At 38.8% G+C, this 22,004-nt stretch overlaps 1 protein-coding gene across 2 annotated transcripts in view; it reads left to right on the top strand.

Moving 5' to 3' along the window:
- Window positions 1–22,004, top strand: part of CPNE4 (copine 4) — a 477,586-nt gene that overhangs the window by 349,440 nt on the left and 106,142 nt on the right. For both annotated transcript variants that reach the window (XM_059162603.1, XM_059162604.1), the window contains exons 5-7: window positions 4,655–4,729; window positions 13,784–13,867; window positions 16,915–17,004. In XM_059162603.1, the coding sequence (XP_059018586.1) occupies window positions 4,655–4,729; window positions 13,784–13,867; window positions 16,915–17,004 (249 nt within the window). The remainder of the gene's footprint in view (window positions 1–4,654; window positions 4,730–13,783; window positions 13,868–16,914; window positions 17,005–22,004) is intronic.

Below are 22,004 nucleotides of genomic sequence, written 5' to 3'. Positions count from 1 at the left end.
TACCTTATAACTAAAGGAACTAGAAAAATGATAACAAACAAAACCCAAAACCAGTAAAAGTAAGGCAATCATAAAGATTAGAGCAGAAACAAACAAGATAGAAACTAAAAAAAAAAAAAAAAAAAAAAAAAAAAAAGAACAGATCAATGAAACCAGGAGCTGGTTCTTTGTAAAATCAGTAAAATTGATAATATTTTAGCCAGACTTTAGACTTATAAAAAACAAGAAAGGGGAGAAATAACAACTGAGATGATAGAAATATACAATTGTAACAGAATATTATGAAAAATTCTATCCAGCAAACTGGGCAACCTAGTAGAAATGGATAAATTCCTAGAAACATATAACCTCCCAAAATTGAATCAGGAAGAAAGAGAAAATTTGAACAGAGCAATTACCAGCAATGAAATTGAATCAGCAATGAAAGAACTCCCAGCAAACAAAAGTCCAGGGCCAGACAACTTCACAGGTGAATTCTACCAAATATTTAAAGAAAAGTTAATACCTATTCTTCTCAAACTATTCCAAAAAATAGAAGGAAAACTTCCTAATTCATTCTATAAAGCCATTATTACACTGATACCAAAACCAGATAAAGACATTGCAAAAACAGAACTACAGGCCAGTTTCTCTGATGAATATAAGTGCCAAAAATCCTCAACAAAATACTAGCAAACAGAATCTAACAATACATTTAAAGAATCATTCACCACGATCAGGCGGGATTTATACCTGAGATGCAAGCGTGACTCAGTATTTGCAAATCAATGTGATACATCACATCAATAAAAGAAGGGATAAAAATCATATGATCATATTAATAGATGCCGAAAAAGCACTTGACAAAGTATAACATCCATTCATGATAAAATCCCTCAAAAAATAGTATCAGAGGAAACACACTTCACATAATAAATGAAAAACCCACAGCTAACATTATACTCACTGGTGAAAAATTGAGAGCATTTTCTCTAAGGTCAGGAACAAGATGGAGATGTCCATTCTCACCACTATTATTTGACATAGTGCTGGACTTCCTAGCCATATCATCAAACAAGAGGAATGAAAGAAAGTCATCCAAATTGGTAGGGAAGAAGTAACTTTCCCTATTTGCAGATGACTTGATACTACATAAAGAAAACCCTAAACACTCCACCAAAAAAAAAAATACTAGAACCTGGGCTCCTGAATGGCTCAGTTAATTAAGCATCTGGGTTTGGCTCAGGTCATGATCCCAGGGTGCTGGGATTGAGCTCCACATCATGCTCTTGCTCATTGGGAAGCCTGCTTCTCCCTCTGCCTCTACCTGCCATTCCCCCTGCTTGTGCATGTGTGCTCTCTCTCTCTGTCAAATACATAAATAAAAATCCTAAAAAAAAAAAAAAAAACTTACTAAAACTGATAAGTGAATTTAGTAAGGTTGCGAGATACAAAATCAACATACAAAAATCCATGGCATTTTTATATACTAAAAATGAAACAACAGAAAGAGAAATTAAGAAAGCAATCTCATTTACTATTGCACCAAAGAAAATTAAATACCTAGGAAAAATTTAACCAAGGAAGTGAAAGTCCTATACTCTGAAAATCATGAAAGGTATTAAAGATGACACAAACAAGTGGAAAGATACTCCATGCTCATGGTTTGGAAGAACAAATAGTGTGAAAGTGTCCATACTACCTAAAGTAATCTGCACATTCAAAACACTTCCTATCAAAATACCAATAACAGGGGCACCTGGGTGGCTCAGTGGGTTAAAACCTCTGCCTTCAGCTCAGGTCATGATCCCAGGGTCCTGAGATGGAGCCCCGCATCGGGCTCTCTGCTCAGCAGGGAACCTGCTTCCTTTCCTCTCTCTCAGCCTGCCTCTCTGCCTACCTGTGATCTGTGTCAAATGAATAAATAAAATCTTTAAAAAAAAACACCAATAGCATTTTTCACAGAAGTAGAATAGACAATCCTAAAATTTGTATGGAACTACAGAGGACTCCAAATAACCAAATCAATCTTGAAAAAGAAAAACAAAGCTGGAGGTATCACAATTCCAGATTTCAATTTGTACAATGAAGTTGTAATAATCAAAACAGTATGGGACTGGCACAAAAATAGGCACATAGATCAATGGAATAGAATAGAAAGCCCAGAAGTAAACCCACGTTTGTATATATGGTCAACCCATCTTTGACAAAGGGGGTAAGAATATGCAAGGGGAAAAAAGACAGCCTCTCCAACAAACAGTGTTGGGAAAACTGGATGGCTAAATGTAAAAGAATGAAACTGGACCACTGGCTTACACTCTGCACAAAGATAAACTCGAAATGGATTAAGAACCTAAATGTGCGACCTAAACCTATAAAAATCCTAGAAGAGAGCATAGGAAGTATGCTCTGGCATTGGAACATAGAAATTTCTGGCATTGAACAATAGCAACTTTTTTTTTTTTAAAGATTTTATTTATTTATTTGACAGAGAGAGATCACAAGCGGGCAGAGAGGCAGGCGGGGAGAGAGAGGAGGAAGCAGGCTCCCTGCTGAGCAGAGAGCCCGATGTGGGGCTCCATCCCAGGACCCTGAGATCATGACCTGAGCTGAAGGCAGCGGCTTAACCCACTGAGCCACCCAGGCGCCCCGAATAGCAACTTTTTTCTAGATATGTCTCCTGAGGCAAGGGGAACAAAAGCAAAAATAAACTGGGGGCTTCATCAAAATAAAAAGTTTCTGCACAGCAAAGTAAATGATCAACAAAACTAAAAGATACCTACTGAATGGGGGAAGATATTTGCAAATGATATTTCTGATGAAGGGTTGGTGTTCAAAATATATAAAGAACTTACACAACTCCACATCCCAATAATAAATAATCCAATTAAAAATGGGCAGAAAACACTTCTCTGAAGAAGACATCCAGATGGCCAACAGACATAGGAAAAGATGCTCAATGTCACTCATCAAGGAAATACAAATCAAAGCTTCAATGAGACATCACCTCACCTGTCAGAATGGCTAACCCCAAAAACATATGAAACAACAAGTGATGGTGAGGATGTGGAGAAAAAGGAACCCTGTTACACTGTTGGTATAAATGCAAACTAGTGCAGCCACTGTGCAAAACAGGGCGCAGGCTCGTCAAAAAATTAAAGATAGAACTACTCTATGATTCCAATAATTGCACTATCGGGTATTTACCCAAAGAATACAAAAACACTAATTTGAAGGAATACATGAACCCCCATATTTATTGCAGCATTATATACAATAGCAAAATTATGGAAGCAGCCCAAGGGTCCATGGCTAGATAAAGAAGAAGTGATTATATATATATATATATATATATATATATATATATATATACACACACACATACATACATATATATGCCTGGACTTTTATTCAGCTATAAAGAACAATGAAATCTTGCCAATGACATGGATGGAGCCACAAAGTATTATGCTAAGTGAAATAAGCCAGTCAGAGAAAGACAAATACCATATGATCTCACTTATATGTGGAATTTAAGAAACAAAACTAAGGAAAAGATTTTTAAAAAGTAGAGTGAGAGTCAAACCAAGTATAGACTCTTTACTATAGGAAACAAACTGATGATTAGTCAAGGGCTGGGGGGGTGCTGAAATGGCACATGGAGATTAAGGAGTACAGTTAAACAATGATGAGCCCTGAGTAATGTATAGAGTTGTATTACTATATTGTATACCTGAAACTGATACAATACTGTATGGTATTTCCACTAACTGGAATTTTTTTTAAAAATTCATGAAAAAGTAATTACATGTAGCTAGCAGTCACTGTATTGGACAGTGCAGGTTACAGAACAGTTCTGTCATCACATAATGTTCAGTTGGACAATACTGAAAGTATTTCTAAAACAAACCTTAAAATTTCAAATAAAACTCCAGTATTTAAAACTTTGGCATCTCGTTTTAGAGCCCTTGAGAAAGGTCGTAAAAGTGGTCTGATCATTGCCTAAACAAAATTTTTTTTAAAGTAGAAAAATATACCAGGAAAATCTGAATTGCTTAAGTGGGATGGGGGGGGGGGGTAAGCGGCAACAAAGCTCCTGAGATCCTTTGAACATTCCATTTTAACTTGAAAGTGACGGATTCTTTTTTTTTTTTTTTTTTTTTTTTTTTTAAAGTTAAGGTCATTTTTAAGGGAAAAATGCAAAAAGATTCCCTGTGGTGTAAGTTTTGACCACTCTCACAAGCACTTACCTGAGTTTATTGCTTGGGTATTTTAAATGATGCATTCCTATCAAGCTATTTGTTTTTTTACTTCCATGTTCAGTCCATACAGATGGTTCAAAGAGTCTTTGAAGACTGTTGGTGCTCTAAAAAGCCATGGATCCAAAGGCTTACTCCCAAAGCACACAAACCCAGAGAAGCTGTGGGATGGTGAACCCCAGTTTGAGATTTGCCTTTGGCCCTTGTTCTTTCCCAGAAGAACAATATGTCATCTTGTCACCTTTCCTCTAAGACATCTTGGAGATTTTGCTCCTCTACATATCCCAGAAAAATTTAATCACCTTCTTCATTTTAAATATTTAAATACTTCTCTTAATCTTGGGTCCTCAGATCAGAAAATGACTTCAAAATCTTCTGGAAAACACTTCAAAATATGTGAAAATCTTTTCCTTTAGGTGATTGCAGAAGAATTATCTGGCAACGATGACTACGTTGAACTTGCATTCAATGCTCGGAAATTGGATGACAAGGTAAAGTGTTTGGCATTAACCTTATTGAAGGAAGTAATAAAGCTTGCACACAAAGTTTAATCAGATTTCACCCTGCAGCTGTTTTTTCCCTTTCAATCCACATTATTAAACAGATCAAAGATTTCAGAGAGGTCTCCAAAGTAAGACTTTCCCCAAGTTAAGAACCAGTTGATGAGAAGGGGGAGGGACTATAATTAAAAGAAGACAATTTTATTACACCAAGGCTTCATTTGTTCCCACATGCCCAGGTCAATGTGCACAGGTAAATATAGTTTGACCCTATTGCTAGGAACATTTCATAAGAAAACAGATGACATGAAAGAGAGGAGAAGTGACATTTCTGAAGCACCTGTATTTTCCAAGCACAAGATTAAGAGCTTCTCATGCATTATCACATTTAATCATTCTTATAACTCCCATGTAGCAGGCATTATTAACTTTGTTTTGCAGGTGAGGAAACGAATTCAAAGATGAAGTAACTTGTGTAAGGTCACTCCATGTGTTAGTCTGGATAATCCCAGAAACAGGATTAAATATGCAAGGATTTTATTAGAAACATGGGGAGGAAATCTGCAGATTGCAATGCAAGTCTGACCATGAGTAAAGGAGAGAGAGAAAAAAAGGGGTGGGCAGAAGTGTCCTGGAATGTCCAGTCTAAGGAAGCTTAAACAAGGCCATCAAAGAGTCCTAGGGCCAATACTGCCCAGCAGGGAAGTTTCATGTCCCCCGTGCCTGCCTTAATGTCCCCTACACATGCAGGCACTAGCTGGAAGCAGCCCACCGGAAGCCTGGCCTCAGTGCAAGTATGGAAAATAAGAGATGTATTTCAGGGCACAGCAGCTGGGGCCTTTGGTCAGTTATACTCCCTGTAGTGGGAGGTTTCTAAGGCAGTTTTCTTGGCTACCATACCCTGCTAATAAGTGGTTAAAACCGAGGATTCATTTCTAAGTCCATTCCAGGGGAATCTGACTCCCATCTGTGTTCTCTCTCTTATATCTGACAACTTCCACCCATCACAGGCCATGTCAGTCTTACCTATACAGAAGTTCCTCAGTCTCCACCCATTAAAAAAGGGAAGGAGTGTCCTTTCCAACCTCACCATATATTTACAATTTCCCTCCAACCATATCCTTAAGTCAAAACATATCACATTAATAAATGTATTCACAAAGAACTCATTTCCTAGAGGACAACTAGAGAATCTGGGATTTGGGGAGGTGGTACCACTTTTTAAATTGCAGACAGGAATTAGGCTGAAAAAGGTAAAGCGATGTATCAGGCAGTTCCCTAAAGTTTTAGGCAGCTATTTATCGCCTGACATATCACGGTCATTTTCACCTATGAACAGTACTTAGACCATTTTTATGTTCATTAATTAATTTATTTGTTCATTCTTTCTTCATTCATCATTCATTTACCAAACCTTTGTCGCATGCTTGTTATGCATCAGGTGGTGGGGTAAAGACATCCTTTAAACCATTCTCACAGCTGCAACCTGTAATCCATTGCCTAATTAAATGAAATATAAATTTAAACTATAAAAGATACAATGTTATAACCATGATGGGATGTGATAATTGATGTATAACTGCTGTCTGGAGAAGGTTAATTCATCCTGCCTGGGGACATCAGGAAAGACTTTATCCTTACGAATGAGTTTGGATTTTTTGGTGTCCTGAGTAGATTATGTGAAACATTCATGAACATTAGTGTGAGCGAGGTGCTGGGAACTGTGGTGTGCACTGATGTCAGTCGGATGTTAGCTTTTACTCCTCACTTCCTGATGGCTGCTATGGTTTTTCTCCCCCAGCATCTCTCCAAGTTTTAGAATAACTCAAAAAGCTCCTTTGTATTATCTTTCCTGGTGCCATTATAAGCCATTGGGTCAGTGTGGGGCAGTTTTAAGCTGCTCAGCTAATGGTTTATAATGGCTTCTTTCTACTTAACAGTCTCTTAAGCACTTCTAATCCGCCCTCTAACTGACTTCTGTTACAGTGCAAGAGGACTTGGGGGTTTGTTAGAGGGCCCATTAGCTCTGATGTGTTTGAACAATTTCCCTTCATTCCAATGAGTACTTGCTCAAAAAGCTGAAAAAGCATCATGCAGCACTTAATATGGTTCTAGGTGGCCATTCCCACCTTTATCTGGGATCATTATCCAAGGACCTTGTCAGTGCTGAGATCCCCACTCCAAAGCTGTAGACTACAGGTCATTCATAATGTGGGCATCTTGCCCAATCTCCTTAGTAATCCAGAGAAGAGCAGGTCCTGTTCAGCACAAAGCAGAGGCCATTGTTCCTCTTTGGACCGAAAGGTGAATTGGTCTCAAGTGAAAAAAGGAAAGAGTAGCATTAAGGAGCAAAATGATACCATGGAGATCACCTCAAACAACCTCTTGAGGAAACTAAGGCTCAGCAAGGTCTGATGATTTACTCAGATACTACTACTGCTGATAATACTTGTTAATACATAGTACTGGTTATCCATTGCTACACAGGAAACCATCTCAACACCTAGTGACTTAACTTATTCTATTACATGTCATGTTTTTGAGGATCAGAAATGGAAACAAGTTTCAATGGGGCAATTCTTCTGCTTATTATGTTGACAGAAGTCACTCAGTGATACTCAGCTGGGGAGGACCTTGTCTGGAGAGTGCAGTCTAGCTTTGTTCACATTCCTGGCACATGGGATGGCTGAAAGGCTGGGGTCAGCTGGGGTGGTCAACCAGAGTACCTACATAGTGGTCTTGGGTTAGTCCCATTTCCCACACAGTGGCTAGCTTTTCCCAGAGAAAGCAACCCAAAAGAAAAAAGAAGCTGTGTGGCCTCTTCTGACCTAGATTTGGAAGTCATGGAGCATCAATTCTGCTGCATTGTGTTAGTTACATGTTAAGTCATAGGGCCAGCCCAGAGCCAAGGAGAGAGGAGTTAGATTCACACTTTGATGGGGGAGTGGCAAAGTCATATTCTAGAAAAGCATGTGGACAGTGGACATGGTGGTGGCCATCTTTGGAAAATGCAATTTGCCAGATTTTTTTGTGATAGGTGCAGAATCAGAATAAGATAGTACAATTATTTCATGTCACAGCTGGAAAAATAGTCCCGAGTTTATTAAGGAGGACCCTTTTTAGCTTTGAGCATCCAATGATATTGTAGCTACCTATATGTTAGCAGCTGAACTTATATCTATTAATTGAGAAAATATATCATGACTAAAAGTGACTAAGACAAAGGTCTTAATTTAAACATTTTTTTTCATTAGTGTCATGAGATTAATTTCTATATACATTGGAAAACTTTCAGTGTAAATATGTGGGGAAAATACATCATATCCAATTCAGACCATGGTTATAGGACATCAGGATCCCCAGTCACCTTGTTATCATTCTGATAATCTTTAGATATCCAAATATGTCAGATAGAAAGCCTCTGGACTAATGCAATTGCCTACTTTAACAGATGAGAACACTGAGGTTCAGAGATATGAAATGACTTACCCAAGGATACACACACACACAAACACACACACACACATATGCACATAATCAGTGACAGAAGGGGACTTAACCAGGTTGCCTAATCAAAATCTAGATTTTTCTTCAGGGCAAGGGGTTAATGAATACATGTTGAATGGGTCTCTAGATATTGAGGACTTGGTAATGTTCCCATGGATTTCAGGGAAATAGGAAGCCAGGGAGGAAGGAGGTAAAGGTTTGCCCTAGGTAGCAGTCCTCCAAGAGTTGTCCAAGGTCCCAAGACCCTTTCAAGGGATTACATGAGGTCAAAAGTCTTTTCATAATAACACCAAGATATTATTTTCTTTTTTCACTCTCATTTTCTCACATGTGTAAAATGGTTTTCTGAAACTGGCATGATGCCTAATATCACAGCAGATTAAATGCAGAAGCCGATATGAGAATCCTACTGCCTTCTATTAAGCCATTAAGTTATTAAACTGACTTGCAAAAATGTAAAGGAATGACATTTTTCTGAACACTTTTTTAAATTTGGAAAAGGCAATTGTCTTCCATTAAAATGCTATTTTTATTATGATGTGTACTGGGTTTGTTTTTATATTTTTAAAATGATATAACAAATGTTTTTTTAAATTTCATTTTTAGTTTATAATAGAGTAAATACTGATAGATAAAATCTACATAAACAAAAATTCCCCGTTCTCCTCAATAATGTTTAAGAGCACAAAGGAGTTTTAAGACAAAAGAGTTTGAGAACTACTGTGGTAGGCTATACCGGGGGGGGGGGGCACTTAGTACCTTGAAAACTACAGTGAGAGAGAAATACCCCCTTTCTCTTGATAGAAATAGTCATTTTTAAAGGTAAAAATGTTGTCAGCAGACCAACAGCCTTCCACCTAAGATGGAAATCCAGAGTCCTTGAAATCTTCAAGGACTTCAGTGGCAGGCACAAATAAAATAGATTAGGTTTGCAAGAAATAACTTACTTATCTAATGTTAATGCAATTCACTTAATGGAGAGGTGGACTTTCTAATTCCTAAAAGCACATTTGTTACATTAGCAGCTAGTTGGCAATTAATCTAATAAGTAAGTAGAGATATGACTGTAATCACTTTAGAACATTCAAGCTAACAGAGTATCCTTTGTCCTCTCTTTCCTGAGAAAGTATTCATGTTGGTATGCTGGAGGGATTCTCACACTGCTGGTCACCACATCTGTATAGTAATATTATAAAGTACATTTTTAGTGTTCCCACAATCCTAGATTGATGGGGTGCTGTATAGACAAGCAAATAAGACTCCAAAGCCGAGGTCAGCAAACTTTTTCTATAAATGGCCAGATGGTAAATATTTTAGACTTAGCAGGCCATATAGTCTCTGTCCCAGCTACTCAGCTCTGTCTTTGGAGCATGAAAACAACCATAGGCAATACATAAATGAAGGAGTGTGGCAGTGTTCCAATAAAACTTTATTCACAAAATCAAGCAGTGAGCAGGATTTAGGCCACACACCATATTTTCCAACCCCTGTTCCAAAGCAACATTAAATCCCTACCTGCTAGGCTATGATTTTACTATGTTCAAGTATGCCTGCCTAAAAACTAATCTAACCTGAGTTGATGATAGCAAGTTACAATTAATGAGCATCTGCAGTGTACAAAGTGTCAGGTGTCTAACCTGCATTATCCCCAAAATTCAAAACCATATTCCCAAAGGTGGAAATTATTATTTGCATTTTATAGATGAAGCATTATTAAGTTTAAATAAACAGTTTGCCCCAAGTCACAAGAGTAGGAAGCTACAGGTTTTGGTTTGGACCCCGAATCTTTCAGATAATCTTTTCTTATTCCAGTATTTCATTTTTAAGATCACTGCCATAGAAATGCGCTGCTTCCTTTTCTATTCCAAACCTCAGCTGATTCCTTATTGCCCTCTTGCATGACTAAATTTCCTTTGTTTGATTTTATTAAAAATTTCACCATAGAAGACCTTCAGTAAAATGCCTGTGTCATTAACCTTGCTGGTACTGAGCTGTCCAAAGGGCCATCTTAATGCTGAGAATCAACCAAAAACAGCCAAAAATTCCAGTTTGTGTCACATAGCCATACAATCAGACCAGAGTTGTGTTTTTAAACTACAAATTTCTGATGTACATGTAAGATATTTTTGAGCTGCTTATGAATTGTTTTATTTCCAACAATCAGATGCCTTCTTAGTCATAATCATCCCTGATAGCTTTACAAAGCGTCCTCATACATTGTCTCTTCTATTGATAATAATCGTGGCAGCAACACTTTTTGAGTGCTTATCATTGCCAGGTACTAGACTCACCTTCTTTAATTCTTCCACAATGCCAGGAGGCAAAAGGTGACATTCTCTCCAAATGCCAACCAGGAAACTGAGACTTGAAGAAATTAAATATCTTGCCTCAGATCATGCAGATTGCATACAGAGTTGGGATTTGAAAGCAGTTCTAAAGGCAGTGTGCCCATATTAGATTTTCAGTTACTTGAGGGCAGAGTTCATATCTGATCTTCCCTTCTTATGTCCTCCTGACAACATCTCTGTGCTAAGCCTAACTAGTATTTAAAATGAATATAAAATAAAATAGAAGAAGCCCTGCAACATACTACCAGGAGGAAAAAAAGTATTAAAGTGTATGTAAAGTATGATTACAAATATATTTTTAAAAGAAAGAAAAGAAAATTATGTCTCGATTCTAGAAAAGTATCTACCAGAATGATATTGATAGTTGTGGAATTATGGGTAAGAATATGGGCTATTTTTTTTCCCCTTCTCTTTTTCTATATATTCTATTTTTAAGTAAAAATAATAACAAAAGTTCAAAATTATCAATGAAAGGAAAAAGAAAAATAATGATAGATTCCTCCAATGTGGTCAGCAATTTTAAGTGCAATTCACCAACATGTTCCCTGAGGGAGCAATCATCTATTTAAGGAAACAAAGCCTGATGCACCTGGGGAGGAGTCCAAGGGCATCTAGGAGTAAGCTAATGCGGCTCACATCTTTTAACAAAGGGAGCTAAAAGGGGGGGTTCCAATTTTTTTAAATTTTTTTTATAAACATGTATTTTTATCCCCAGTAGTACAGGTCTGTGAATCAGCACTCACCCAAGCACATACCCTCCCCAATGTCCATAACCCCACCCCACCCTGGGGTTCCAATTTTTTAAAACAAGTGTTGAAGCAGAAATAAGGGGGGTGGGGTGTGTATGCCTTGAGTAAATGTGTTAGAGATAGGAATCCTCTAGCAGTATGTCTGGGAAGGAAAAGGGCCTCTTTGGTGGATGGACAAGGTTTGCAGGACAGACTTATTGATAAAAGCAGTCACTGTGGGTTTTTGACAAGATGAAGTCTGTGGTAATTTGGTACCTTCAAAAATAAGAGTGAAAAGATGTATTCCAGACTCTGGGTGTTGTGGCTCGTGGTGTATAGCTCTGGGTAGGGTGGGAGGAACATAGAGGGGGATAGATAGATCTACCTCCCATCTTTTTTCTTTCTAAGGTGCCTTATGAAAGTTCTAGGCTGATATTCTTTTTTTATGTATATTTTTTATGTATATAATATATTATTTTTAAGTAATCTTTACACCCAAGAGTCACATGCTCTGCTGACTAAGCCAGTCAGGCACCCCTGGCTGATATTCTTTACTCTATATAGAGGGCCAGTTTTATTTTTTTCTGCTCAAAATCCATCATTGGTTGCCAGCTGCTTCCCAAGGCATGTGCAAAGCCTTTGGTTAAGCATATTAGGGCCTTCATATCATGGAGCTGACTTTGCCAGAACAGTCTCAAACCCCTCCCCTACACATCCTTAGGTTGCAGTGGAATTAACCTGCCTCGGGTGCCCCTCTCTTTACTCTTTCACATGTTCACACAGTCTGTTTCCTGCCTAGAAATACCCTCCTCACAACCATATTTTCCAGTGCAAATCCATCTCTCTCTCTTGTCTGTTGTTCATTCATTCATTCACTCATTCATTCTTAGCCTTGGGTTATATTTATTTGTGTACTTGTCTTACCACCAAACCAGATGGCACCTTTGGAGGGTTGAGACCAAATTTTATCCTTCCTTATATAGTAACATAAAGCACAAGACTGTTATGATCAGCATATTTCCTAAGAGTATTTTGTTGAGCTGAAGACTAGGATGACTATGGACTTCATTTTGCTCAGCTGCAGGCTAGAATTCTGGGGGGGGGGGGGGGAAATCACCTGATGAAATACACAATAAGAGTGTGGTGACTAAGGCTGCCATTCAGATAGCCTCCTATTCTATACCAGGTACTCATGTCATTGTTTCATTTAGAAATGTACCCCTTCATACACTCAGTACACACTATGTACCACTAAAGCCTAGACCTTATGGAAGATGAGGAAATGGTAGAGATATAAAAGGAAATCAGATATAATTCCTCCTTTCTGAGAGTTTATAATCCATTGGAATAAAAAAGAAGTTTAAAGAAAGATATGGTTATGATTATTTCCAGTAATGAAGTACCTGTTTGTTTTACATTATTCTTCCACTTAAATTGGCTAGAAACGCTGGGTAAGGTGCAAGAGACATCTGTTTAGGGGTCCTAAGGCAGTCAAGTTTTGAGCGGCCAAAATAGGAGAGAAATCCACTGAAGTGATTCAGACATTCTATCCAGATTTTCCACTCAGGGAAATTCCTCAAGGCTGATTCATAGAACACCATGGGTAGAGAGGCTAAGAAGCCTAGCAGAAAATAGTTACCAAGAAATAAACCGAGAAGAGGCCTTTGTCATCTCATGTGCCTAGAGAAACAAAACTGAAGTTCAGGGATACCGAGAGAGCTATTGTTCAAGATTCATGAACCAGAAAAACAGTCTCAGTGTCTTTTCCTCCTGAGGCAATCACTAATTAGCAAATAGCAGCACAAAGAGAAACTGAACAAAAAACCTGGGCCAAGAGATTAGGGAGATAAACAAAGCCTTTGAGAGTCTCACAAAAATAAAGGTTGAGAGCATGTCAAGGAACAACAGCCCTTAGGAACACAAGGCCTTTCAGTTAGAGCCCTGTAAAGACAATATTCAAAGAATAGATGAATCAAAAACATATCGTGACTTTAGAGATTTTTGGAGAAACCAATCTTGAAATAGCTCAATCTTAATCAAATTTAGGTAACTGCCCCCTTTCTAATGGCTTGTCAGAAGCTAAAGACTCATCTGAAGTGTTTATAATCTTTCTTATACAGTGTCTGGTATACCAAGGGGAAGAACCAAGAAACAAAATAAAAACAGATCCACAGGTGACCCAGATATTGCCATCATCAGACAGAGCCTTTAACAATAACTATAATTAATATTTTAAGACAACAGATACGTTGCTTTTCAAACAAGATTATTGGAATTGATCTTTGCAGAATACTTTAGACTTTACTTAACCAAGAATGTACTTCTCAAAGAACTTGAATTTCAGATGCAGCTCATTCTAGCCAAGAACAAAGCGGGGAAGGTCAAATTCAGTGGCATTTGATTCAAGGCAAGATCAAATATGTATAGGTGGGGAATAACTGATTTTTGTTTATCTATTTTAGGATTTCTTCAGTAAATCTGACCCATTTCTGGAAATATTTCGTATGAATGATGATGCAACCCAGCAGCTTGTACATCGAACTGAGGTGAGAAGAGTCATCTTCAGCTATGCCATCTCATCTCCTAAGATAATAAATTGACCTGTTTCTAGAAGCCCCTTAACATTTCTTGATGTCTGTAGCTATGCACTCAGACCTGAAGTCTTCGCTGTCTTTAAGAGGACTCTCTGCCTCATGTAGCTTTTTTAATTCTCAATTTAGATATTAGAAGACCCTTTCTCACCCCAATTTTCCATTGTTGACCTTCAATACAGACAGTCAGCAATTTATTAATAATAAGAATATGAATGTTAACTAACATTTAATGAGCGTGATTAGGCACCAAGCATTGTGCTAAGTGATTTATATGCATTATTTTATTTACTTCTTGCAATAATTCCTTGACATGTTTATTATTACTCCCATTTTATAGTTGATTAACTGAATCTTTGGGAACTCAAATGACTTTCTAAGTTCTCATAGTTAGCAGGGGGTAGAGCAGAGGTTTGAACGGAGTTTGTTTGTCCTGAGCTTCACTATAATTTGGGAAGCCGATCTGCCTCCCCAGTAAAAGTTTGTACACTAGGCTGATATCAGGCCTATCCAATGAACAGCTGACCTGTCTCAGCTGCCACCTGATCTAGCTGCATCTCTTTCTCGAGCCCCTTCCTTTTTTTCCCTGGTGCTCCAAACTTTATCCCTTATTACCCCCACCACCACCCAGTACCACACACCCATTCAACAACCAACCCCAATCTCCACTTTCTATTTTATTTACAAGTTAGTCAAAGAGAGTCCATGAGAAGTACATTGGTAAAGAGATGTGGGGTGATTGTGATGAATGACAGAGCTGAGAGAAGACTGTTGTGTCTACACACATACACACACAATGGTGGAGTAAAGGAAGAAGAAACCATCATGATTTTCATAGGGTAATAGTGGGGGTGCCATGTTCTCACTACCTCACATTAGAAATCCACTTCCATTTTCCTGAAGTAATAGAGTTTCAAGTAGCGTTAGGGGAACTTTTTGTGTCATATTTAAGGTAAACAAGAATTAAATAGTCTTGAATGGGCAACATCTGTGGATATCATCTGGTAGGTAGTTGGCATTTAATAAAATGTATTAATAAAAGAATGGATAATGAATGGAGTTGAGTATAGGTAGTATGTCTACTGTATGTTATAGTACAATGTGATTATCTGGAATTCAATCCCTGGGGAGTAGATTGAGGTGCAGTAGTTTCTCTGAGTGGCACCTAATTGCTACCACCAAACAGAGTTTTTTTTCACACATACAGATTCCTTTGGTGAGACAGACTTCTTCCAGGAAAAGTAAATAAACTTTGGTGAGAATTAGAAGTGGTGTGTCCATTCGTGCTTTTGCTCCAGTCAGTGAGTGAGGACTTTAATGTGCAGACAGAAAGGAGATGGAGGTTGAATTATTAGATTTCTCTCATAAGATCCCTCTCTCCTCTGTTCCTGACAGTAGTCCTTTTTTCATTATTGGTATTGGTAAATTCTCCTATTCCCAAGAATCTCTAGAACTCCTCCCATACCTCATTGCTGAGGGGCTTCTGAAGTCTCACAAGAAATGTGATTGTAAGGTTTACCAATGAGTCAGCAACATGACATCGATTTTTTTCCTCTTTCTTATTTAACAGATATGAAATAAATACTAGACACTACCATTCTCTTGGGGGAAGTACACACACACACACACACACACACACGGATTCTAAATTCATAGGAAATTTCTAGTTGAAACTTTGATCTGCAATTGAGTTTTTCAAAACTGTTGCAATGAAATATCATCACTTCTTAGTGTTTTTATACAAAGGAGAGAACTTTAAATTAACCCAAACACTTTTATCTAACTTTTCTTCTCACTATCACTTTGATCATCCCCAGGGTATCAGAGTACAAGACAAAGCCCCACAGGAACATTATTTTTGTACTTTAATGCATTAAAAGTAATTTAATAATGAGTCCATGATACAATAAATAATTCATAGGTATATTAAGGAATCCAGTAGAAGATAAAATCACTTATAAAATAATTATGTTATTTGGATAGAGAATTAATTTTTTTATAATGCTAAGACTTCTGCTAACTAAAAATTTCATAGGAAGAAAAATCGATATAACAGAATTCTATATGACTTCATTTGTGTGTACCCTAGAGCAGTAGTTCTCGAATTCCATGCATCAGAATCATAAAGGAGCCCACCTCCAAACTTTGTGTTAGTAGGTCTGGATGCAATCTAAAAATAACTTTTGACAAGTTCCTAGGTGACCCTGATTCTCCTGCTGTTCTAAGGACCACACTTTGGAACCCCTTTCCTGAAGCACACAGTACAATCCTAGGCACAGAGCAAGTACATTAGTACTTCAATACATTCTAAGCCCAGCTGACTTATTTGAATCATATTGAAGACAGACTAAGATGACTTGTTTGGATTCTTGGGAAGGGTTAATTAGTAAGCTGCTTCCGAAAGGATTCCACTATTACAGACTTAGTTTGTGACACTGAAGATCTGAAGATCTATGCTATTATATCTTCCTAGGATAGCTGGTATAAGTATGCTCCTGGGATTTTTCTTTTAGAAACTTCTCCTCTGACTTGCAATCTGCTCTGAGTCAAGGTCACGAGTTATCAAAACCACTCAGTTTTTTAACAGTAGAAATGATCTGCTAACACTCTCTACACCAACCAATAGTCTTTACTTACACTGTCATAGGAATGACAGTCCTATAGAACTGGAGATCCAGAGGCAGGCCTGCCTCCTCAATCCTAGCTCCAACTGATGTGGAAGGGGTCATCCCCAGCATCCACATGCTGGACTGTATTACTGTCATTATTTATGACACAAAGTTCCAGCCAGTGACTACAGGAGTTCTGCCCATAATGACCCACTTCATGGGAACCCTTAAAAGGTTTTCTACTCCCAGTTTTCATTAAGACATCTATTCCAGGCAATTGTCCTTTTCATAAGCACCACAATGCTTCTCAATCAGTTTTTAATGTTGAAATGTGAAAATGTCAAGCATTTCCTCCCCAACTCATCCCTCCACCCCCTCTCTTTCTTTCCTCAGGTTGTTATGAATAACTTAAGCCCAGCCTGGAAATCATTCAAAGTATCAGTCAATTCTCTATGCAGTGGAGATCCAGACCGCCGGCTGAAGGTCAGAAATCTATGTCTGAGAAATGCAATTATTTATGTATTTAACTGTCCTCTTTCTCTTCATGTGAATGTTGACAAACCCAACATTTTCTGTATCATTTACCCAAATCTCTTAGTACCTTGATGAAAGATGCAGGGACTATTTCTTCTGCAGGAGACACTGGAGCTCAGGAGGTAGTCCAAGATAAATCCTGATTGTGTTCTGTAAAGAGGCAAATTCCATGGCTTCCCAGAGACAAACTGTGGCAATAAGTTCATGGTGCAGTTGCGAGGTATTAAAAATACAAACACTGCTGTATCAATTATCTGCTGTTCCATGACAGACAATCCAAAATTTGGTAGCTTAAAATAATAACCATGTATTTGGCCTATGAGCCTATGCAAGAGCAAGTTGAGTTAATCTAGGGGGTTCTTCTCTTGGTCTTGCTTGGACTCCTGTGTACTTACAAGGTGACTCTCCTTCTGGGGTTGACTGGCTATCATCTACAAGGACTGGGTATTTGAGCCACGTATCTTTCCTCATCCAGAAGGCTAGCTTGGAGACTTATACACAGTGAACTTAGAGTTATGAAAGAGCAAGAACAGAAGCTGCAAACAAAGTCTCTTAAGGTCTAGTCATGAAACTCCTATGAGGTCATTTCCTCCATATTCTATCGGCCAGAGCACGTCATACGGTTATCCCAGATTCAAGGAGTGAGGAAATAGACTGCCTCTTGGTGAGAAGAGCTGTGAAGTATGATGGCCAATTTTTTCAATCGACCACAAATGCTTTTGAGAATCATGGGAATATATACGTTGAAAGAAAAGACGCATTGTGAGGATGGCCAAAGGAAAACAAGAAGTAGAATGCCAGGAGCAGATTCCAGGAAGCATTTTTTACAGTTCGAGTTCTGACCCTCCTTCTGCTTTGGGAGTCCGGAAGCTCCATCTTATCCATGCCCCAGAGTTGATTCTACCAATTCAGGCTAAGTAAATTCAGTAGAGACCTAGAGACTGGTACCTATAAACTGAAAGGCCAATCAATTCATGTTCAGTGAGAAATATGCCCATTGGGCAACCTCAGCATTCACATCAGCTTAATCAGGGCCCTTTCTCTATGTGGGCCAGCTGTAGGAAAGACAGCTATCAGAAGGCAACTGTAATAGTCCAAGAGCAGAGCCACCCTTGCTGGATAACAGGGATGGTGAATGACTTCAGACTCTGAAACCTGGGGCCTCTACCTCCACTATGGGAAGATAGGTCCATGAGGCAGACTAACCATTCACGTTGCTCTTTTAGGGCACCCAATCCCCTGGAAGCTGTTAGATGGGCATTGCCAATGTTTGTCTTTGTAACTTTACATTGTTTTCACCCTTTTGGTCCCACAAACCTTCTTCAGATAGAATTCTTTTGATTTGACAGTGTTGTTAGGTTAGAATGCTGTCCAGTCCATTAGTCCTGGCTTCTTTAATGTAACCTTGTGTGTCTTTGCTTCATAATGTTCTGTGTGGGCTCTGTACTTGAACTCTCAGCAGACACACTTGTCTCCATGCTCTCAAGGAATAGCTCAGAGTTGTCCCAAATACCTTGTCTTTTATAAGGGCTAAGATATTTCAAGCCTCACTTGCCATTGGGACTGTCTTTCACGTCAAAGTCAGGGCTCCTGGCTGTCTGGGACTTCATGTGTCAGCTCATATGCAGAATGCCAAGAGCTTCAGCTTCAGGCCTAGGGTAGTGATTGTTGCCTGTATTCTGAGCAGCCCCCATTCCATTCCCAGCAGGATAACTGGCAGAAATCAAATAATATGTCCGTTAGCCATAGATCAACATTGTCATAGGGAACTATTAATCAAATAAAAGGAGAGGGTTGTCTGCAATGATGTAAATTAAAATGCAGAAAAGGAACCCTTTATGGCCTTGTGAGTGTTCTGTATTCTGGTGTCTTTAGAAGAACAAATGAAAATAAAAGAGATAGATGATGGGTGATAGATGAGAAGGAAAGATGTAGGGGGTTGGAGAGGGAGAGAGAGTAAGGGAAGAGAGAAGGATCAGGGCTTCTCAATAGCTGCACTGTTGGCCTTTGGATTTTGTTGTAGAGGCTTGTCCTATGCATTCTATGATGTTTAGCAGCATCCCTGGCTACTAAACACCAGCAAGACTCCACCCCCATCAGTCTTACAGCCAAAAGTCTGTTCAGACATTGCTAAGTGTTTCCTGGAGGACAAAATGACTCCCGATTGAGAACCAATGGCTTCAAACTTAGCATGCATCAAAATCACGTAGAAAACTTGATGAAATGCAGACTGCTGAAACCTTTCCTCAGAATTTCTGATACAGGAGGTCTGCAGTAGGCCTGAGACTTTTACATCCTAAAAAGTTCCTGGGTGATGCTGCTACTGTTTTCAGCCCACACTTTAAGTAAGGACCCTGATGTAGACATTTGCTTCTCTCTCTCTCTTTCTTTCTTTTTTTTTTTTTTTTTTAAGACTTATTTAAAGTCTTTGAGACTTTACTGTTTTTGAGAGAGAGAAAGACAGAGGGAGAGCATGAGTGAGAGGGGCAGAGAGAAGGGGAGAGAGAATCTCTAGCAGACTCTGTACTGAGCATGGACCCTGACTTAGGGCTTGATCTCGTGACCCTGAGATCATGACCTGAACTGAAACTAAGAGTTGGACACTCAACCAACTGTGCCACCCGGGTGCCCTGACATTTGCTTCTTCATGACCACTTTCCCATAGTCTAGTGTCTCTAACAGCATTTTGCATCACCCAGTCTCCCCTTTACCACCACTTTTCTGCCCAGCATTCATACCTATCTGTACTATCCCAGGCTTCTTGGCTTTGCTACACCTTTCTGCCCAGGATGTCTTCTTCAGTCTGCTTTTCTCAAAACATGCTACTTCCCTTTGGGTCTCTTAAATATCCCTCCACTTCCAGAAAACATTCCTCTTTCTCTTCTATGAGATGCCTTCCAGCCTTCTCTACCTACCCCGTTAAAATACCTCTCAAACTGTGGGATGCCTGGGTGGTTCAGTCAGTTAAGTGTCTGCCTTCAGCTCAGCTCATGATCCCAGGGTCCTGGGATTAAGTCCTAAATCAGGCTCCCCGCTTAGCAGGGAGCCTGCTTCTCCCTGTCCCCTCCCTGTGCCCCCCACTTATCCTCATGTGCGTGCTCTCTCTCTCTCTCTGACAAATAAAAAAAAAATCTTAAAATAAAATACCTCGCAACTTGCTTTGAAAATTTCTGTTTACATCTCTGTCTCCTCAGTGGCTGACTTGTTCTTTCCAGTTTGCTCCTTTAGGATGAGGACCATGTTTTTGTTCACTGTGTGTACAGGTGTCAAGCACAGTGCTTGGCACAGAGGAGATACCCAGTACCTTTTTGCAGAGTGAAGGGATAGAGGAGAGAGGGATGTACTGAGAGGTCAGCAGGCGTGTCTAACCTTACTGGGGGTAGGGGTTGGGTTGAGGTGGAGAATTGCCCTCACCAGTATTTGATATACTGGCTTACTCGGTCACAAAACCTATATTGCACTCACTTGCTCCCAGTTTCCAAATGCAGCTTTTCTGAAAGGCGGGAGAGACTTCCTGTATTGCCCTTTATTTGTATTCATTATTTTGTCACAAAGGCCATTATGAAATTCTCATGATGCTGTCCCTAGCCAGCTTGCCCCAAAATAAAATGGTACCATATTGGCAGGCAGCATTTCCGTCCATATGGGTGTCATTTTTCTTACCACCAAAAAAATTAGAAAGTGAATTAAAATTTTTTTAGTTTTTAAAGCACTCTGTTGGGTTAGATTTTAAATCTCAGCAAAATTTTAAACAATTAGGTCTTTGTCTCAAATGAGGCTTGTTATCTTTGATTCTCATTTATTCAGGACCTACATGAACACCGGGTTCAAATAACCAGCTTTTTATTTTGCTTTTTATTTATTTTTTGCTTTTTATTTATTCTGTACTGCTCCTTTGTATAAAAAATAAAAGCATTCAAAGAAGCCTTTTCAGAAACCAATGCTTTAACTTATTATGGAAATGTTCAAACATACCTAAAAGTAGAAAGATGATATGGTAATTCCCCACGGCCAGCACACAACTTCGACAATTACTGTCTCGTGGCCAGTTTTCCTTCACACACACCCCTAATACCGAATTTCCCTTTCCTCTCCCCACTGGATTGCTTTGAAGCAAATCCCAGACTAGGGCAAAACACATCCTTTAAGAACAGTGCCAAGGCCCAGCAGACTCTCAGGAGTCCATGAAGTTGTTTTCATTTCTTTTAAGATTAGAAAGGAAAAAATGAACTTGTAAGATTGAAGAAAATGTTTTAATTTTTTCTCACCTCAGAAAGCACTGACATTTTTAAGATTCTGAAAATTTACTATGGTGGGAGGGGGCCCATGAAGGCAAAAATGCCGAGGGCCAATGAAGGTCATGGTGTGGCCCTGTTCCCGATATCATTTCACCCCAAAATGCTTCAGTATGTGTCTCTAAAGAGCAAGGAATCATTCTGTAAGTATAACCATAAGACCATTATATAATATCTAATTATGCTATATGTCTAAGAATATTAACTAAGCCTCCTTAATATCATCAAATATTCTGCCACTGTTCATGTTTGACTGATGGCCTGCCTCATTTATTTAAAAAAAAAAAAAAAAAGTTGCCTTTTTTTTTTTTTTTCCAAATTGAGGTCTAAATAAAGTCCAAGTGTTGCATAGACCAAAATAACTCTGAAGTCTCCTTTAACCCGTTAGTTCCTTCTTCCCCCCGCCCCCTTGCAATTTACTTATTGAAGAAACCATACTGGTTTATCCTATGACATTTCTCATATTCTGTGTTCCCTATAACGGAGTAGTTGGGCTTAATCCGATTTGGGATCTGTTTTCTAGCAAGAATGCTTTATAAGTGATGCGTCTTTCTGAGGGTGTGAACAGTCATTGAAGAACACTGCCTACATTCTTTAGTTTGTTGAGGCTTCCAAAATGGTAACTTTCCAATTCTAGCATTGCTTCTTTAACTA

This window comes from Mustela lutreola, chromosome 2, assembly GCF_030435805.1.
Source record: "Mustela lutreola isolate mMusLut2 chromosome 2, mMusLut2.pri, whole genome shotgun sequence".
Lineage (NCBI taxonomy): Eukaryota > Metazoa > Chordata > Mammalia > Carnivora > Mustelidae > Mustela > Mustela lutreola.
The sequence above is the reverse complement of the archived record's forward strand: the minus strand, read 5'-3'. Positions and strand labels throughout refer to the sequence as shown.